The sequence below is a fragment of the Orbicella franksi genome, chromosome 4, assembly GCF_964199315.1.
Source record: "Orbicella franksi chromosome 4, jaOrbFran1.1, whole genome shotgun sequence".
NCBI lineage: Eukaryota > Metazoa > Cnidaria > Anthozoa > Scleractinia > Merulinidae > Orbicella > Orbicella franksi.
Window position 1 is genome coordinate 20,765,284 of NC_138148.1, and position 15,893 is coordinate 20,781,176.

The 15,893-nt window shown below is 40.9% G+C and overlaps 1 protein-coding gene across 1 annotated transcript; it reads left to right on the forward strand.

Moving 5' to 3' along the window:
• Positions 1–7,210: 7,210 nt before the first annotated feature.
• LOC145485616 (uncharacterized) lies at positions 7,211–7,792 on the forward strand. Its single transcript, XM_081464254.1, has one exon. It carries the CDS (start codon positions 7,211–7,213, stop codon positions 7,790–7,792), a length of 582 nt encoding a protein of 193 aa, XP_081320380.1.
• The last annotated feature ends 8,101 nt before the right edge of the window (positions 7,793–15,893 follow it).

A 15,893-nucleotide genomic window follows, 5' to 3' on the forward strand; every position in this document is an offset into this window, starting at 1 on the left:
TTGGAACAGTGACTAGTGCACCGCCTGTCGAAGACTCGGCTTGGTTTACGAATTTACGTGTCGGCGGAACACCGATTAAATTCAAACTGGACACAGGAGCCGAAGCGAATGTGTTGCCACTCAGTGTATACTTGAAACTCAGAAATAAGTCACCGCTTTCGGAAACCAGCGTCATTCTCTCATCTTATGGAGACTTCAAGGTTAAACCTGAAGGCACACTAAACTTACACTGTGAAGCTCGTGGAATGAAAGAAAACCTGCCATTTTTTGTCGCCGCTGTTGAGTCACCACCGATTTTGGGACTTTCAGCTTGCCAAAAATTAAATTTGGTCAGAAGAGTAGAGAGTGTTGCCCAGGCACCACTCACAAAGGAAGAAATTTTGGATGAGTTTCCTGACGTCTTTACTGGACTGGGCTGTATGGAAGGCAGTTATCACATTGAATTGGATGATACAGTTGAGCCTGTCATTCACCCACCACGGCGAGTGCCATATAGTCTGCTTGAGAAGCTGAAAGAAAAACTCCAGGAGCTAGAAGAGAAAGATGTTATTCAGAAAGTGGACAGACCCACCCCGTGGGTTAACAGTCTCGTCATTGTGGAGAAACGTGATGGGTCCCTATGCCTGTGTTTAGACCCCAGAGATCTTAACAAGGCAATTCGCCGAGAGCACCACAGGATTCCAACTGCAGAAGACATAGCAAGTCGTCTAAGTGGCAAGAAAGTTTTCTCCATAGTGGATGAAAAGGATGGTTTCTGGCCAGTGTGTCTAGATGATGAAAGTTCTCACCTCTGCACATTCAACACTCTGTATGGCCGTTATCGCTTTAAAAGAATGCCATTTGGTATAAGTTCAGCACCAGAGGTTTTTCAGAAAAAGAATGAATCCATATTTGGAGACATTGATGGTGTGGAAGTCATATTTGATGACATAATTATCGCTGCTAAAGATGAGTTTGAGCATGATACACTCATGAGAAAGCTTTTGCTAAGGGCACGAGAAGCGAAAGTTAAGTTCAACCCAGCAAAGCTCCAGTACAAAGTCAGTGAAGTCAAGTACATGGGGAACATTGTGTCTGAATCAGGATTGAAGCCAGATGTTGAGAAAGTGCGAGCCATAGTTCAAATGCCATTACCCCAGAACAGAGAAGAGCTGCGGAGATTCTTGGGAATGGTGAACTATTTTTCTCAGTTTATTCCTAATCAGTCAGAAGCTACTGCCCCCTTGCGAAGCCTGTTGAAGAAAGATGTAGTTTGGATCTGGTCACATGAGCACACACAGGCAGTGGAGCATCTAAAGGAGATCCTGTCAAGTCAGCCTGTTTTAAAGTTCTTTGATCCTTCTAAGCCAGTCAATTTGCAAGTGGATGCCTCTAAGTCAGGTCTAGGAGCATGCATTCTCCAGGATGGCCACCCAATTGCCTACGCATCAAGATCTCTCACCCAAGCAGAAGTAAACTACACCCAAATAGAGAAAGAACTTCTTGCAGTGGTATTTGGCTGCAAGAGATTCAATCATTATGTTTATGGTAGACCAGTAGATGTTATGTCAGACCATAAACCACTGGTATCAATCACAAAGAAGCCACTGGTTAATTCTTCTCCAAGGCTTCAACGCCTGCTTCTGAGACTTCAGAAGTATGAAGTCAACATCTCTTATGTTCCAGGCAAATACATGTATGTAGCAGATACACTCTCAAGAGCCTTTCTGAATGAGCAGCCTACAGATGATGATTTGAACAATGACATGGAGGTGATGGTCCATAGCCTCATTACAAATCTTCCCATGACCCAGGAGAAATTGGCACAAATGAAGTCTGCAACAGCACAAGATGAAGACCTTCAGAAATTATGTACAGTTGTTAAGAATGGTTGGCCTTCCCACAGAAGCCAATTGCCTGCATCAATTGCCCATTACTGGAGTCTTCGTAGTGAAATTCATGAAGTAGAAGGCCTGTTGTTCCTTGGCCAGAGGCTCATAATCCCACAAGATATGAGACAAGCTGTCCTGAATTGTATCCATGAGAGTCACCTTGGTATTGAAAAGTGTAAGTCAAGGGCCAGAGCTGTAGTCTATTGGCCAGGCATGTCTACTGCAATTGAGAGACTGGTGGTTAAATGCCCAGTGTGTCTCAAGTATCAAAGAGAGAACCAGAAAGAGCCTCTCCTGCCTCATGAAGTTCCCCAGAGACCATGGCAGAAGCTTGGTGCAGACATATTTGAACTGAACACTAACTCTTATTTAGTTGTGGTTGACTACTACTCTAAATATCCGGAACTTTGTCTTATGAAAGACAAGACAGCTAGCTCTGTTATAACTAGCATGAAATCAATTTATGCCAGACATGGTATTCCAGATGAAGTTGTTGCCGACAACATGCCCTTCTCAAGCAAGGCTTTCCGTAATTTTGCACGTGAGTGGGGATTTGAAATCTCCACATCAAGTCCCAGATACCCACAGTCCAATGGGATGAGTGAAAGAGCAATCCAGACCATCAAGAATTTACTTAGAAAGGCTTGTGCAGACGGAAATGACCCCTACATTGCTCTACTGGAGTACAGGAACACACCCATCTCTGGACTTAAGGAGTCACCTGCTCAGCTGTTAATGAGTCGCATGTTGAAGTCCAAACTACCTACTGTGGAGTCTCTCTTGAAACCTCAAGTGGTTGATAGCCCCCAACAGAAGCTGCAACAGCGGAGTGATAAGCAGAAGATGTACTATGACCGGAATGCTAAGCAGCTGCCGAGTATTAAGGGGGGTGAAACAGCTAGAATAAGAAAAGGAAAGACTTGGGAGCCTGCCATCGTTACTGCACAACATAGTGCTCCAAGATCCTACATAGTTGCAACACCTGATGGTACCACCTACCGACGAAACCGTCATCACCTGCTCCCAACAGTCGAGTCGCCTCCACTGATCGCAGGACCAGCTATTGATGGGCCAGGCGTGCCTGTAGTAGCCGAACCGCCAGTTGCCATCCCACCACCTGATGCTGCCATGCCCTCCCTAAACTCATCCAGCCATTGCAGTCCTCAGACACAGCGTACTTCCAGCGGCCGAACTGTCAGATTACCAGCAAGATTCAGAGAGGACTATGTTATGAACTGAACTGTCCACACTCAGTAACCAGACATTGAATCAGACTGTTTTGTTTTTTTTTTATTTGCTTACTACTAGGCTGTGTTATTGTTGGTTATGGGGAAGTTCCAGTTAATAGTGACAACAGTGTGGAACAGACATTTTTAGCAATTTTCTCTGAATTGTTGTCACATAACTTGTTGACCTACTTTGTTATTCCTTTGTTTTCTTTTGTTTTCGGTTTTGTTTATTTTTTTTTTTTATTGGAAAGGAAGATGTCATGTTTAAGCTTGCATAAATTAGAATACATTATGTTGCACGTGACGAGTGGTGTTGTTGAATAAACGAATTCAAGATGTCGCTGTCTGCGTCCGAGTCTTAGTGACAAACATTACAGTTGCTGAAGAGGGTCTTCAAGGTCTGTCCACATACAATTTTCTTGGTGAACTTAAAGATGAACTGGACGGGTCAGCCCAAGTTGTCATTGGAGAATGGGTCTGTGGGGCCCCTAAAAACAACGGCTATTCTTCCTAAAACCTGCACAAGGACAGGTTTGATGATGATTTCCAGAAGAATCAACAATCATGGTTTAGTGAACATGATGGGTGTAACAGAATAGTCAACTTTGGCAAATCACATGACCTTATCCTAGTCTTACAAAGGAAGTTCCTGTGAGCACAACCCATTGAAGGAGACAGTTACTTCAAATTTGCTTCTTCTTACTCAAAACTCAGTTTCAACCAATTCACAATTAACAAGGGTGCTCAAAAGGATGGTGTTTTGGATAAGAAATTGAGCATAACCAACAAAGTGCAAGAAAAGCAGTAGAGTACAGGGGGTTTTTCATAAGCGGGTCATCAACAAGAAAACCTTCAGGACTTTCCCTTTCGGGTATAGAAAGGGTGTCTAAAAGAGTGTCTTAACAGGTGCCTGAGAAGGTGTCCAATCCATCATTTTGATCTTTCCAGCAGTTGAAGAACGTGATGGTGAACAGGTCATTGTGGGAATGGTTAGACCACTTTGGATAGACTAATCAGCATCTGCTGTTGATACACTGGAGGAAATGAAGACAGAATCAACAACAACAACCAGAGGAACACGGTGAAGGTAGAGGATGACTCGCTGCACTGGCCAGAATGTGAGCATGTGTTGGAACAAAATGTAGAGAATTCCTTCTCAACAACCCCACAGATGAATCTTCTGATGAGACAAATTTGGAAAATGAAAACAGTGGACCTAAAAAGAAAGGGACTATTGCTAATATACCTCACTAAAAGCATGCTTTCCGCAATCTGTCTCTTTTTAAGATGAAATGAAACAGACTTAAAGGAACAAGTTCTCATCTGAATTTATAAGTAGTAAATGTAAGGAATTAATAACCGCATTGCCAGAAATGTCAAACTAGAATTTTGTCTGCTTCAATCTACTCCATTCATTATAGAAAATGTGTGGCGACAAGTTTTAAATTATACAAAACTATTTCACTCTTCTTGGCTTCAAAGATGACGTTGGCAAAATTGAGAATGTTCACCCCACTGGAAGAAAACATGAGGAACCTAGGAATATTATCTTCAAACTCTACAGCAGACCTTTCAAGTGAGAGCTACTTCTTATCACCAAGAATCAGAAAAACAAGCAAGCACTGAACAGAGTTAGATTTGTGGAAGACTTTACCCCTTATGACTTTGAAATAAGGAAAAAAGCACTCCTGATCATGAAAGAGGCGTTTGACCAAGGCAGGAAAGTGCGATTCACAAAAGGAAAGCTTTTCAGACGGTAAGGCTTTACCTGTAGAATAACTGTTATTAGTTGCTCATTTCGGGGCACAATGGCGGTGATCTTTGCAGTAAACACCAAGCGACTAATTCACTTGTGTTCAGACGGCTTGTGCAAGCCACAGAAAACGTTTGTCATTCTATCTTCTAATGTTCACTTTAGTTTTAAGATTAATTTTGTGTGTACCAATTTTTTGACCTTTCTTCTTAATAAAAGCTTTGTCTACAATAATCAACGGATCTTTACTTCATGCCTACAAAATTTATTCTAGATGTCTCCCCTGGTAGTTTCAAGTTTGTTGCCTTTGTTTTGTTCTTTTTTATATTTACAATTGATAGTGGGTAAATTTATTTCGTGAAATGTAAGTGGCATCAGCAACTTTCGTAAAAGAAGAACAATATTTACATGGTGTAAAAAGCAAAAAGCGGATGTTATTTTTCTTTAGGAAACACATTCCATGAAAGACAATGAGTTATTGTGGAAAGGGAATGGGGCACTTCCTTCTTTTGTTCACATGGGGCTAATAACTCTCATGGGGTTGCAATTTTAATCCAAAATGACTTTGATTGCTCTGTTGAAGAAATAGCAACAAAGATGGTTGTTATATTATGCTCAAAACTCTGTTGAAAGCTGAAGAAGATATTTTAGTTAACATATACGGTCCAAATCATGATAACAAACTAGTTCATTTTTATCATTCGGTTCTCCAAAGTACAAAGACAAATGATTTCGACACTGATAACATTATAATGGGAGACTTCAATTGTCCATTAACTCCTATAGTTCACAAAAGAGGTGGAAATCTCAGGCCCAGACAAAGTGTTATCAACACCATAGAACGTCTACATGGCAACTTAATCTGCATGATATTTGGCGTATTAAAAATCCCACAGGGGGGAGTTTTATGTGGAGTCAACCAGAACCTTTAGTTTTGTCTAGATTAGATTACTGGCTTATCTCACACTCGGTATCAGATGTTTGTCATGTCGATATCATACCATCTATTAAAACAGATCATCAAAATAGAATTTAAAGATGTTGGTGATGGTGTTAAGGGCCCTGGACTTTGGAAATTAAACTGTTCTTAATTAAGAGATGAAGTGTATGTTGACAAAATAGATCGTATGATTCCTAGTTCCTAGAAACACGAAGGTAGAGTAGATCTGTCTGATCCACACTCAGTATGGGACTGGGTTAAGTATGATATTAAGAAGCATTCTAGAAAATACTCAATGAATAAATACAAAGACGAAGAGAAGAGCAAGAACTAAACGAACAATTTCAGAAGGTGCATTTACTTTTTCAAAATGAACCATCCGAGGAAAATTTGTTGACTTTAAATGTCCTGAAAGAGAGAATGGAAAAAATGCACAAAGAAAAAGTGGAAGGTATAATTGTAAGATCCAGAGCACGCTCACATGAACATGGAGAAAAGAATTCTAGGTATTTTCTTAACTTAGAGAAACAAAATCATGTTAAGAAACACGTTCAGAAACTTCGGCTAAGTGGCATTATTACTTCTGAACCTTTCAAATTTTACATGCTGAACAGGAGTTCACCTAAAGTCTATAAATCTCAACATGTTTATGCACAACAAATGGAAGCCTCCTTTAATTATGACGATCTTCGAAAACCAAAACTTTCAGGAGATTATATACAGTTTGGTGAAGGAATTATTACCTTAAATGAATGCTCGAAGGTCTTGAATTCTTTTGCTTTATATAAGACTCCTGAGAACGATGAATTGCCAAAAGAATTTTATTGAACTTTTTGGAACTCGGTTGGAGAACTGTTTGTGGAATCTTTCAATGAGTCTTATAAAAGGAGAAATGAGTCCATCGCACAGAAAGGCTGTAATTACACTGATTGAGAAAAAAGATCAAGACCGTTGTGATCTTAAAAACTGACGACCAATTTCCCTGCTAAATGTTGATGCAAAAATTTGCTCTAAAGTTATTGCCAAAACGACTGAAGTACGTGCTGCCAGTTTAGTACATGAGAATCAGTCAGGATACATCCCAAGTTCAAATCTTTGTGACAATATTCGTTCAATCCTTGACATAATGGAACATAAAAAAGATAACAACAAACCTGGTATTTTATTTTTTATTGACTTTGAAAAAGCTTTTGATAGCTAAGAATGGGACTTTCTTAATAAATGTCTAGGACTATTTAATTTTGGACCAGATTTTATAAGATGGGTTAATATTTTTCATATGTAGTATATTGTATACAGCGTTTATTGCCATGTGTGCATGTTCATTAAAGTATTCTCTTGTGTCCGCCATCTTGAGTTACACACGTGTTCTTCCTCTCCAAAAACATAACATTTCTGGCGACGAGGATGCTAAAATATGGCCAGCTTAGGGAAGATTGAAGAGTTTGACCCTAAGAATACAAATATCAACCACTACTTGGATCTACTGGAGCAATATTTCATGGCAAATGAAGTCAAAGCTGATTCTTCTACTTTGCATCAACGTAGAGCCATTTTGATTTCAGTCATTGGCGGGAAAGCATATGACATTCTAGCAGACCTGTCTTCACCGGCCTCTCCTTCCTCCAAGAGTTACGCTGAATTAAAAGCCATTTTAAAGAAGCAGTTCACCCCGAAGAGATTGGTTATCTCCGAAAGATACCGTTTTCACACCTTCGTACAAGCAGAAAACACCAGTGTTTCCGAATTTGCCGCTCAACTTCAGCACTTGGCTTCTACATGCAACTTTGGCACCCATTTGCCCGAGACCTTACGAGATCGGTTTGTGTGTGGTCTTCGAAGCAGAGCCATTCAAAAAAGGTTGCTAACAGAAGATGTCAATTTTGAGGGAGCTCTACAAATAGCTCAGGGTCAAGAAGCTGCAGAGAATGACATTGCTCAACTCAATCCCCAACCTTTCAGTTCTGACAAAGTGCACAAGGTTTACAATACCCAGTGATCACCACAGGCTTTTTACAAAGAAGAAAACAAGCGACCACCTAAAGTACCACCTTCTTCAGGCAATCAACAAAATTCCACCTGTAAGTTGTGGTAAGCTGGTATATCCACAATCCAGCTGTAAGTACAGAAATTCTACTTGTCATAAATGTAAACGAATGGGTCACATTGCTGAAGCCTGCATGAGTAAATCCACCAGAGTGAATGCAGTGGATGAAACCACAGAATACGATCAGCCAGCTGACCCCTTCTCCATGTCTCTTTATACCATTTCTGCTGGTCAACATGGAATCAAGGTTCCAATTGAATTGAACAATCAGTCTGTGTTAATGGAACTTGACACAGGGGCTGGTATTTCCAAGGAGACTCACGCTAAGTATTTCAAGGGCGTTCCCCTTCAGCCTAGCACCACCAAGCTACATGCTTACACTGGTGACCCCATTCATGTTCTTGGTCAGTTCAATGTCAATGTCAATGTCAGATACAAGTCCCAGTCTGCAGCCCTTCCCCTCACTGTTGTTGCTGGTGCTGGACCCTCACTTCTGGGGAGAAATTGGCTCACTGAAAATTGTTTGAATTGGAAAGAAATCTTCCATGTACATGTTACTGAGGCTTCAGTTTTGTCTGAAGTCACTCAAAAGCTGCATGCCGTCATTCGAAACCACTCAGATCTATTCAAGGATGAACTCAGAACTATTAAAGGACTGTCTGCCAAACTTGAACTGAAAGACGGGGTTTCACCAAAATTCTTCAGAGCCAGAACTGTGCCTTATGAACTCCAGCAAGCAGTTGAAGAAGAATACAATCACCTGGAGCGAGATGTTATAATTCGTAAAGTTGAATTCAGTGATTGGGCCACCCCAATGGTGCATGTTCCCAAGTCTGATGGGATTACTCGGTCCTGTGGAAACTATGCTATCACAGTTAACCCTCATTTGAATGTTCCAAGTTACTCAATTCCACTACCAGAGGATGTCTTTCACAAGCTCAGGGGTGGACCAAATACACCAAGCTGGATTTGAAGAATGCATATCAACACCTTACCCTTGATGAAGAGAGTCAGAAGTTTATCACCATAAACACCCACCATGGCCTCTACTGCTATACCTGTCTACCATTTGGCATTGCATCATCGCCCGCAGTCTTCCAGCGTACCCATGGACGTCATCTTGCAAGGGTTAGACCAAGTTGCTTGTATCCAGGATGACATTCTCCTCACTGAGAAAGATGATGCTGAGCACCTTAGCAATTTAGCACGTGTATTAACCCGGCTTGAAGAGTATGGTCTGAGGCTTAAGTTCAGCAAATGCAAATTTATGCAAAGGACAGTGACCTATATGGGTTACAAACTCTCTGCTGATGGAATCTCTCCAACAGAAGAGAAAGTTGAAGCTATCAGCTCTGCCACCACACCAGAAAATGCCACCCAAGTACAAGCATTTCTTGTGCTACTTAACTATCATGGCAAGTTCATTCCAAACTTAAGCATCATTGTTCATCCTCTCAACCAGCTGTTGCAGAAGGACAAGGAGTTCCAGTGGACAGCAGCATGCGACCAGTCCTTCCAACTCACCAAGGAGTCTCTCACGTCCTCAAAGGTGTTGGTCCACTTCAACCCTGACCTGCCCATTGTTTTAGAGTGTGATGCAAGTCAGTATGGTATCAGAGCAGTGATATCGCATCGTTTCACGGATGGCGTGGAAAGACCTATTGCCTATGCCTCCAGATCCCTTAGCCCAGCAGAAAAGAATTACAGCCAAATTGAAAAGGAGGGACTTACCATAGTATTTGGCGTAACAAAATTCTACATGTACCTTTTTGGAAGGAAATTTGCTCTCCACACTGACCACAAGCCCTTACTCAAGATATTTTCACCTCAAGGTTCTACGCCAGTCCTGCGGCATCTCGCCTCCAGCGTTTGGTAATTCTGCTGTCATCCTACCATTATGACATTAAGTACAAGTCTTCAAGTGACATTGCCAATGCTGATGCTTTATCCCGACTTCCAATTGAGTTCAAATGTCATGCAAGCATTGAGAGCCCAATTTTCCATGTTGCAGCCCAGCAAGTCACACGACACCCCGCCAAGGCCCATAAGATTGCTCGAGATACGGCTCATGACAAGACTCTGCCAAAGGTGTTGGCTTTCACACAGAATGTTGGAACATTCAGGAATGCCATGATCCAGATCTCAAACTGTACTTCATACGACGTCATGAACTCTCAATTGAACAGGAGCTCCACTGGTCTCATCCTGAAGTGGCCAGAATGAAGTCCATGGCTTGGAGCCATGTGTGGTGGCCCAAGTTAGATGCCGATCTTGAACAGATTACCAGTGCATGCCTGCAGAGTTCCACGACACTGAAAGCACCACCTGCAGCACCCCTCTGCCCATGGACATGGCCCTCTGGCCCTTGGAAGAGAATCCATGTTGATTTTGCCACTTCTGAAGGGAAACACTACTTATCCTGGTAGATGTGTACTCTATATGGCCTGATGTGGTAGGACCTATGAGAAGCACTGATGCAGAAGCTACTGTCAGTGTCCTTTCCAACTTGTTCACCAGATATGAATTCCCAGAGCAAAGTTGTCAACAATAATGGACCCCCTTTCAATCAAAAGAATATAGGGATTTCTGAGGCTCAATGGCATACAGTGTGTGTTGGTGTCACCATACCATCCTGCTGCCAATGGCCAAGCAGAGCGTTTCATCCAAACCTTTCTGAAATTTCTGCAAGCATCAGGAGATGTAACTTTACATCCGCGTATCCAGAACTTTCTTCTCACTTATCGTAGCACTCAGCACGCTACAACTGGCACCACATCCACCAAACTATTCCTGCCGAGGGAACTCCGCACTCAACTATCTTTGCTCCATCCCAACATCAGTTTGCATGTCACCAACAACCAAACCAAAATGAAGACCTATTATGACTGACACACCAAATTTAGGACACTCTCATCCAGAGACAGAATTCTCGCAAGGGACCACCTCTCCAAAAAAAAGTGGTGCACAGGCACTATTGTTACACAACACCTTCCAGCATCATACATGTGATCATTCCCAGCGTTCTGGTCTTTTGCAGATATCCAAGCTTCTAGAAAAAGCTTGGATGTCAATTTTTAAACTCCATTTCTCCTACGCATTTCATGTGACTAATGGACACTTCATCAGGGAGGTTAACAATACAACACGAAGTGCCTGTACATATACCTAACTCGTACAAGAGTTTACATTTCGTAAGAACACACCTATGGATATACAGATAAGAATGACAAACTCTGTGGTAATGCGTCTGCGAAACAGGCGGTAGATTTCAGTAAGGTCCGACATATTTTGTGCATGATATTTATATTTTAGCTAAAACTGTGGGCCCCAAAAATTACTTACAAAGATTAGCTAATGTCACAGTTTTCTTGTAACATACAGAACAATCTAATTCTGATAAAATAGTGCTAATAACACTCTTAACACGTGCATAACTACAGTTGAAGGTAGTCTTAAAGACAGTAGTCCTACCCAAGGTAGACTTATTCTTAGGTTTTTTGTAACGCCATTTCTTTCCATCACTGTATTGTATTTCATGAAACAATGGAAGCAGAAAGCTGAATGGAGGTTTGACTGTATTATAATTTCCTACTTTTATTCACATTGACCAATATGAGCATGTCCTCCTTAGGAAAAAGTTCACAGAGCAAGCAAGAAGCTTATAATAAAGTGTATTATCATTTGTCTCACAATCTAGTCACTTGAGATGTAGATTGCGACATTTCGACTGCTTACTGCTAGTCTTCTTCAGGCGATAAGGTCAACTGATTGCACAGTATCATTTATATCACAAAGGTCAGCTGTGATTGGTGCATTTCGATCCTCCTATTGCTCCATTGTTCTGGTGAGTAGCTGTTCCCTCAGAGGTGCGCTATTGTACCGTTCTCCTGTTGTTGTGTTTTTTGATCATGGGCATCCATGCTTCAGGAATTTCAATTCCACTATCCCTGTTGATGTTATTAGGGTGAAGTCTTATGTGAATAGCTTCCTTGACCCTACGTGTGTACCAGTGAGGATCTCGATCAATAAACTTGACCTCATTCCAGATAGGATAGTGGCCGGTCTCGTGGGTACTGCAGTAGATTGGAACTACCACAGTGATCTGCCATATGCCACAGATGAGGATGCTGAGACTATCACCACCAGAAGGTATAATCAGGTCAAAATCTTGGGATGTGAGGACAGTGAAATATGGGTACATTTGGATTCTGATGGCTAAGATCTTCAAGCTTCGAGTGTGTGATGATTAATGACTCTATTATGATGTGCAGTGCGCATCTTGTCCAGCCACTCCATGGCAAGTTTTTCAAGCAAATGTTGGCTGCCTACTGCTTGGAATGAACCTGCTACTCAAAAAACCAACTGACAACCCTGTGGGACTCAGTTATTGATATTGCTATGTATTTGAAAAGCAAAACATCTTGACAGCACATGAACAAGTTCCCTTGACATGTGTAAACAGTGTCGATCTCAGAAAGTTAAAACTCTGTCTCACATAGGACCAGGCACAACATGCTTCCCAAAATAGGGCTAAATTGAGAGATTGTTGTCGTGTTATGTCCCACAGGGACTAAGAGCTGAATAATTATCATTGTTAGAGGATAAATTAAGTAAGTAAACACTATTCTGCCATAAATTTTCTACTTAAAATTTATAACAACTTGTCTACCTTCTCACTTGTAGCAATTCAACTCCCAGATACTGACATTAAAAAACAACACTCCAACTGAATGGAATAAAACTAAGCATGTTGGGTACATGTTGGGGGTTTTCTCTAACATTTTGAACTACAGAGGCCATTGACTTGCAAAATCAATCACTGAGTATCGCAATGAAATGCTCACGAATCCAATTGCTCCGTGCGCTGCTCTCAAAGTAGCATATGGAATTGTTGCTTTGTCTGAGTCACACTGGGAGTTAAATTTTTGACGTCATTTGTGTACAATGCTATCGTGATAGTGGCCAAAAAGTTGGAGAATCCCTGGTGAAACAAGTGAAGAAGTTCTGGGAAAAATCAGTGTGTCACCATATGGGGACATTGAAAGACAAGTTCTTGGATACCATTCACTCATACAATGGTCACTACGACGTCTCTCTACCTTAAGGGAATTCAGGCCTGGCTTCTGCACTAAAACATATGAAAGGAAAACCCTGAACTATTTAAGTACAAACACATCATTGAAGAGCAATCATAGCAAAGAATGAGACGATCTAAGATCGTAAGTGGAAACAGAATATTTTCCTCACAAAACCGTACCTTTCTCTGTTTCCACTGCAGAAACAAAGAACATCTGGTCAGAAATCAAAACCATCCCTGAAAAACTTGTTGAACCTCATCAGCTCAAAGAAAACAAGAAGGAAAGAAATGTTCACAAAATTCACACCCTTCAACAAAACAATCAAGATCTACAGAACGAAATTTGCATGTTGAAAGACCAGCTCAGAGAGCAAAACAGTGCTTAAAAATATATCAGAGTGATTCTTACAGAACCCATCTTCAAGTCATGACAAAAGAAATAGATGCCCTTAAGGAGAAAGATCTTTCATCACAACCTGTCTCTACTGACCCTGAATGCTGAACAAGGCGGTTGGTTAATTCAACAAAATAAACAGCATAACAGAAGAAGCCCAAAGAGCACTAACCAGTCTACAAAGTCGTCATCAAAGTCAGAAGATTCACATGCTGGTGCTAATAACAACAACAACAAGCATGCAAGAAAGCCAGTAACCGTTATTACAGGTGACTCGATCATTCAACATATTCATGGCTGGAACATTTCTAAAAGCACCAAGGTGGTCGTCAAGTCTTTTCCAGGTGCAACCACTGAGAATATGGACAACTTTGTTAAAACTATTACAAGAAAGAAACCTGGTAATGTTGTCCTTCTTGTCGGAACAAATGACCTAAATTCCCAGGAACCTAGACTTACAGCGGAAGGCATTGTCAACTTGGCTCTTCAAATTGAAGATGATGCACCAGAAACCAATTTGGCAATATCGGGATTAATCACCAGACCAGATGATAAAGACAGGAAAGTCTCAAGTGCCAACAAAATCCTCAAGAAATTCTGCTGACAGAACCACTAGAATTTTATCGAACATAACAACATTAATCAAACTCATTTAAATTGGGGTGGGTTAGGATCTGCCCTTCTAGCACAGAATTATTGTAAACATATAGATTAGTTCTTTGCCATTTGGGGGCCCAATCAGATTCCTGATCCTCCGAAATCTACAGATTTCCTGGATTTTGGACAATCTTCATAAAATGCCAACAGTAAGTAAGTTTTTGGACGTGGTAAACCTATGGTTGGTCACCCAACTAATGTCAATCCCCATGCTCCAGCCCAGGTTGGTCCTTAGTCTCAACCACAAGTCAAGTCGAGAATGTACAGTGTCTGGATGATTTCAATGACTGTTTTGTAATGGAAGAGCAACCGGAAATGCATCGTCAAAGCCAAGTTGGCCCTGTAACTGAGAAACCGTATGAAACAATACGCACCCCAATTTTTGACCTTAATGATTTCTTTTCCTCTGATACCCCTAATAATGTCCATTGCGGAAATGCTAGAGCCAGCACAGAAGAGGATTGAGGATCTGGAGGCCACGTTAGAAAAGCAAACACTATTTGGGAAGCTACAAATGAAACCTGACAAATGTATAAAGTTTTATACAGGTTTTCCTTCTTTTGAAGTTCTTGTGGCCACATTTAGAACTTTAAGACCTACTGCAGAAAATATGTATTAACGGTCGCAAATGCAGCACCTCAGGAGTAACAGAATAAGGGATGTTGTATGGTTTAGGAATACCATGAAAAATTGTAAACTTAGGAGCATAGCAAAAATTTTTAAAGAGCTACCCACCAACATAATGAAAGCCCTAGACATACAGACTTTCTGCCACCGTGCAAAAGGGTTTTTACTATCTGAATACTTCTTAGTGGTTTCTCTTAGTATTTCAGTATTGTAATTAGGTTTTTAACATAGTTTTAGTTTTTAACCTATAGTTATAAAGTTTTAATCTGAATACATAAATTTGTATGTTTAACCTGTTTCTTTTCTTCAGGGCCCCTACAGATACCAGCCTTTGAGCTGAACAGGCTACCCTGTTTAAATAAAGATTTACTTTAGTTTACTTTAGCTTGTTTGACCATTTTTTTTTAAATAATACTAGTGACCAGCACTTCAGCAACAGATCTTGTCGACTTGCTTTATTTTCTCCGACAGGTTTCGTCTGATCATACAGACTTCATCAGGGAGTTTGAACAAGATACATAAAGGAACTTATTTTATACCTATTCTTTAGAGTACAAATCACGCTCCGACTAGGGTGTGAACAGCAAAAAACACCTACAGAATTGCGTGCAGGATATGACTAAAATCCTGCGAATGTGCAATGTTTAATTTTGGGGCTCCCGGATTTAACGTTAAATCCATGAGCCCCCAAAAAACGTTTATTTACATAGATGTGCTAACGTATTGGTAGATTTATAACTAACAATAGAACTAAGGTTAGGTAAATGCTTAAGAATAACTTTTTTGATTCCAACATGACTGCAGTTAAACGTGGATTTGACCACCACTGTCCTAAGTCTAGATAACCGACCAGGCTTAAAGAACCATTTACTCCTGTTACTATAGTTTCTCCCTGAAAACGGGTAGTAAAAACCTAGCTGGATAACCCCGAAGGCGTAAGTGCTTCCAGAATAGTTGACGTGTCTCATCGAATGACCAAAAAGTCGAGCTATTTCTGGCGTAATGCATGAGCTCACCTTTGATAATGTCGCGTATCTTGTTTATTTCACTTCCGCTTAACGATTATACGTCATAGTGACGTGGTGTCATGCATGAGTGCACGAACCATGCTTTCCGCTTTTGTAGTTCTTGGAGACGCCATTAAAGCTGTATGTCTTACGGATCTAAAGTGTTCGTCGTCTTATAGCGTAACCAAGATGTTACATGGTGTCAGAAGTATTTCGGATCGTTTAACGGTGACTTCCTTGAAAACACTGAGCTTCCTACGCCGTCTGTGTATTTCTCCCTAGAGAAATTTC

What these genes read in the sequence shown, in the direction of transcription:
- LOC145485616 (XM_081464254.1), top strand. Translation starts at nt 7,211, where the DNA reads ATGGCCAGCTTAGGGAAGATTGAAGAGTTTGACCCTAAGAATACAAAT.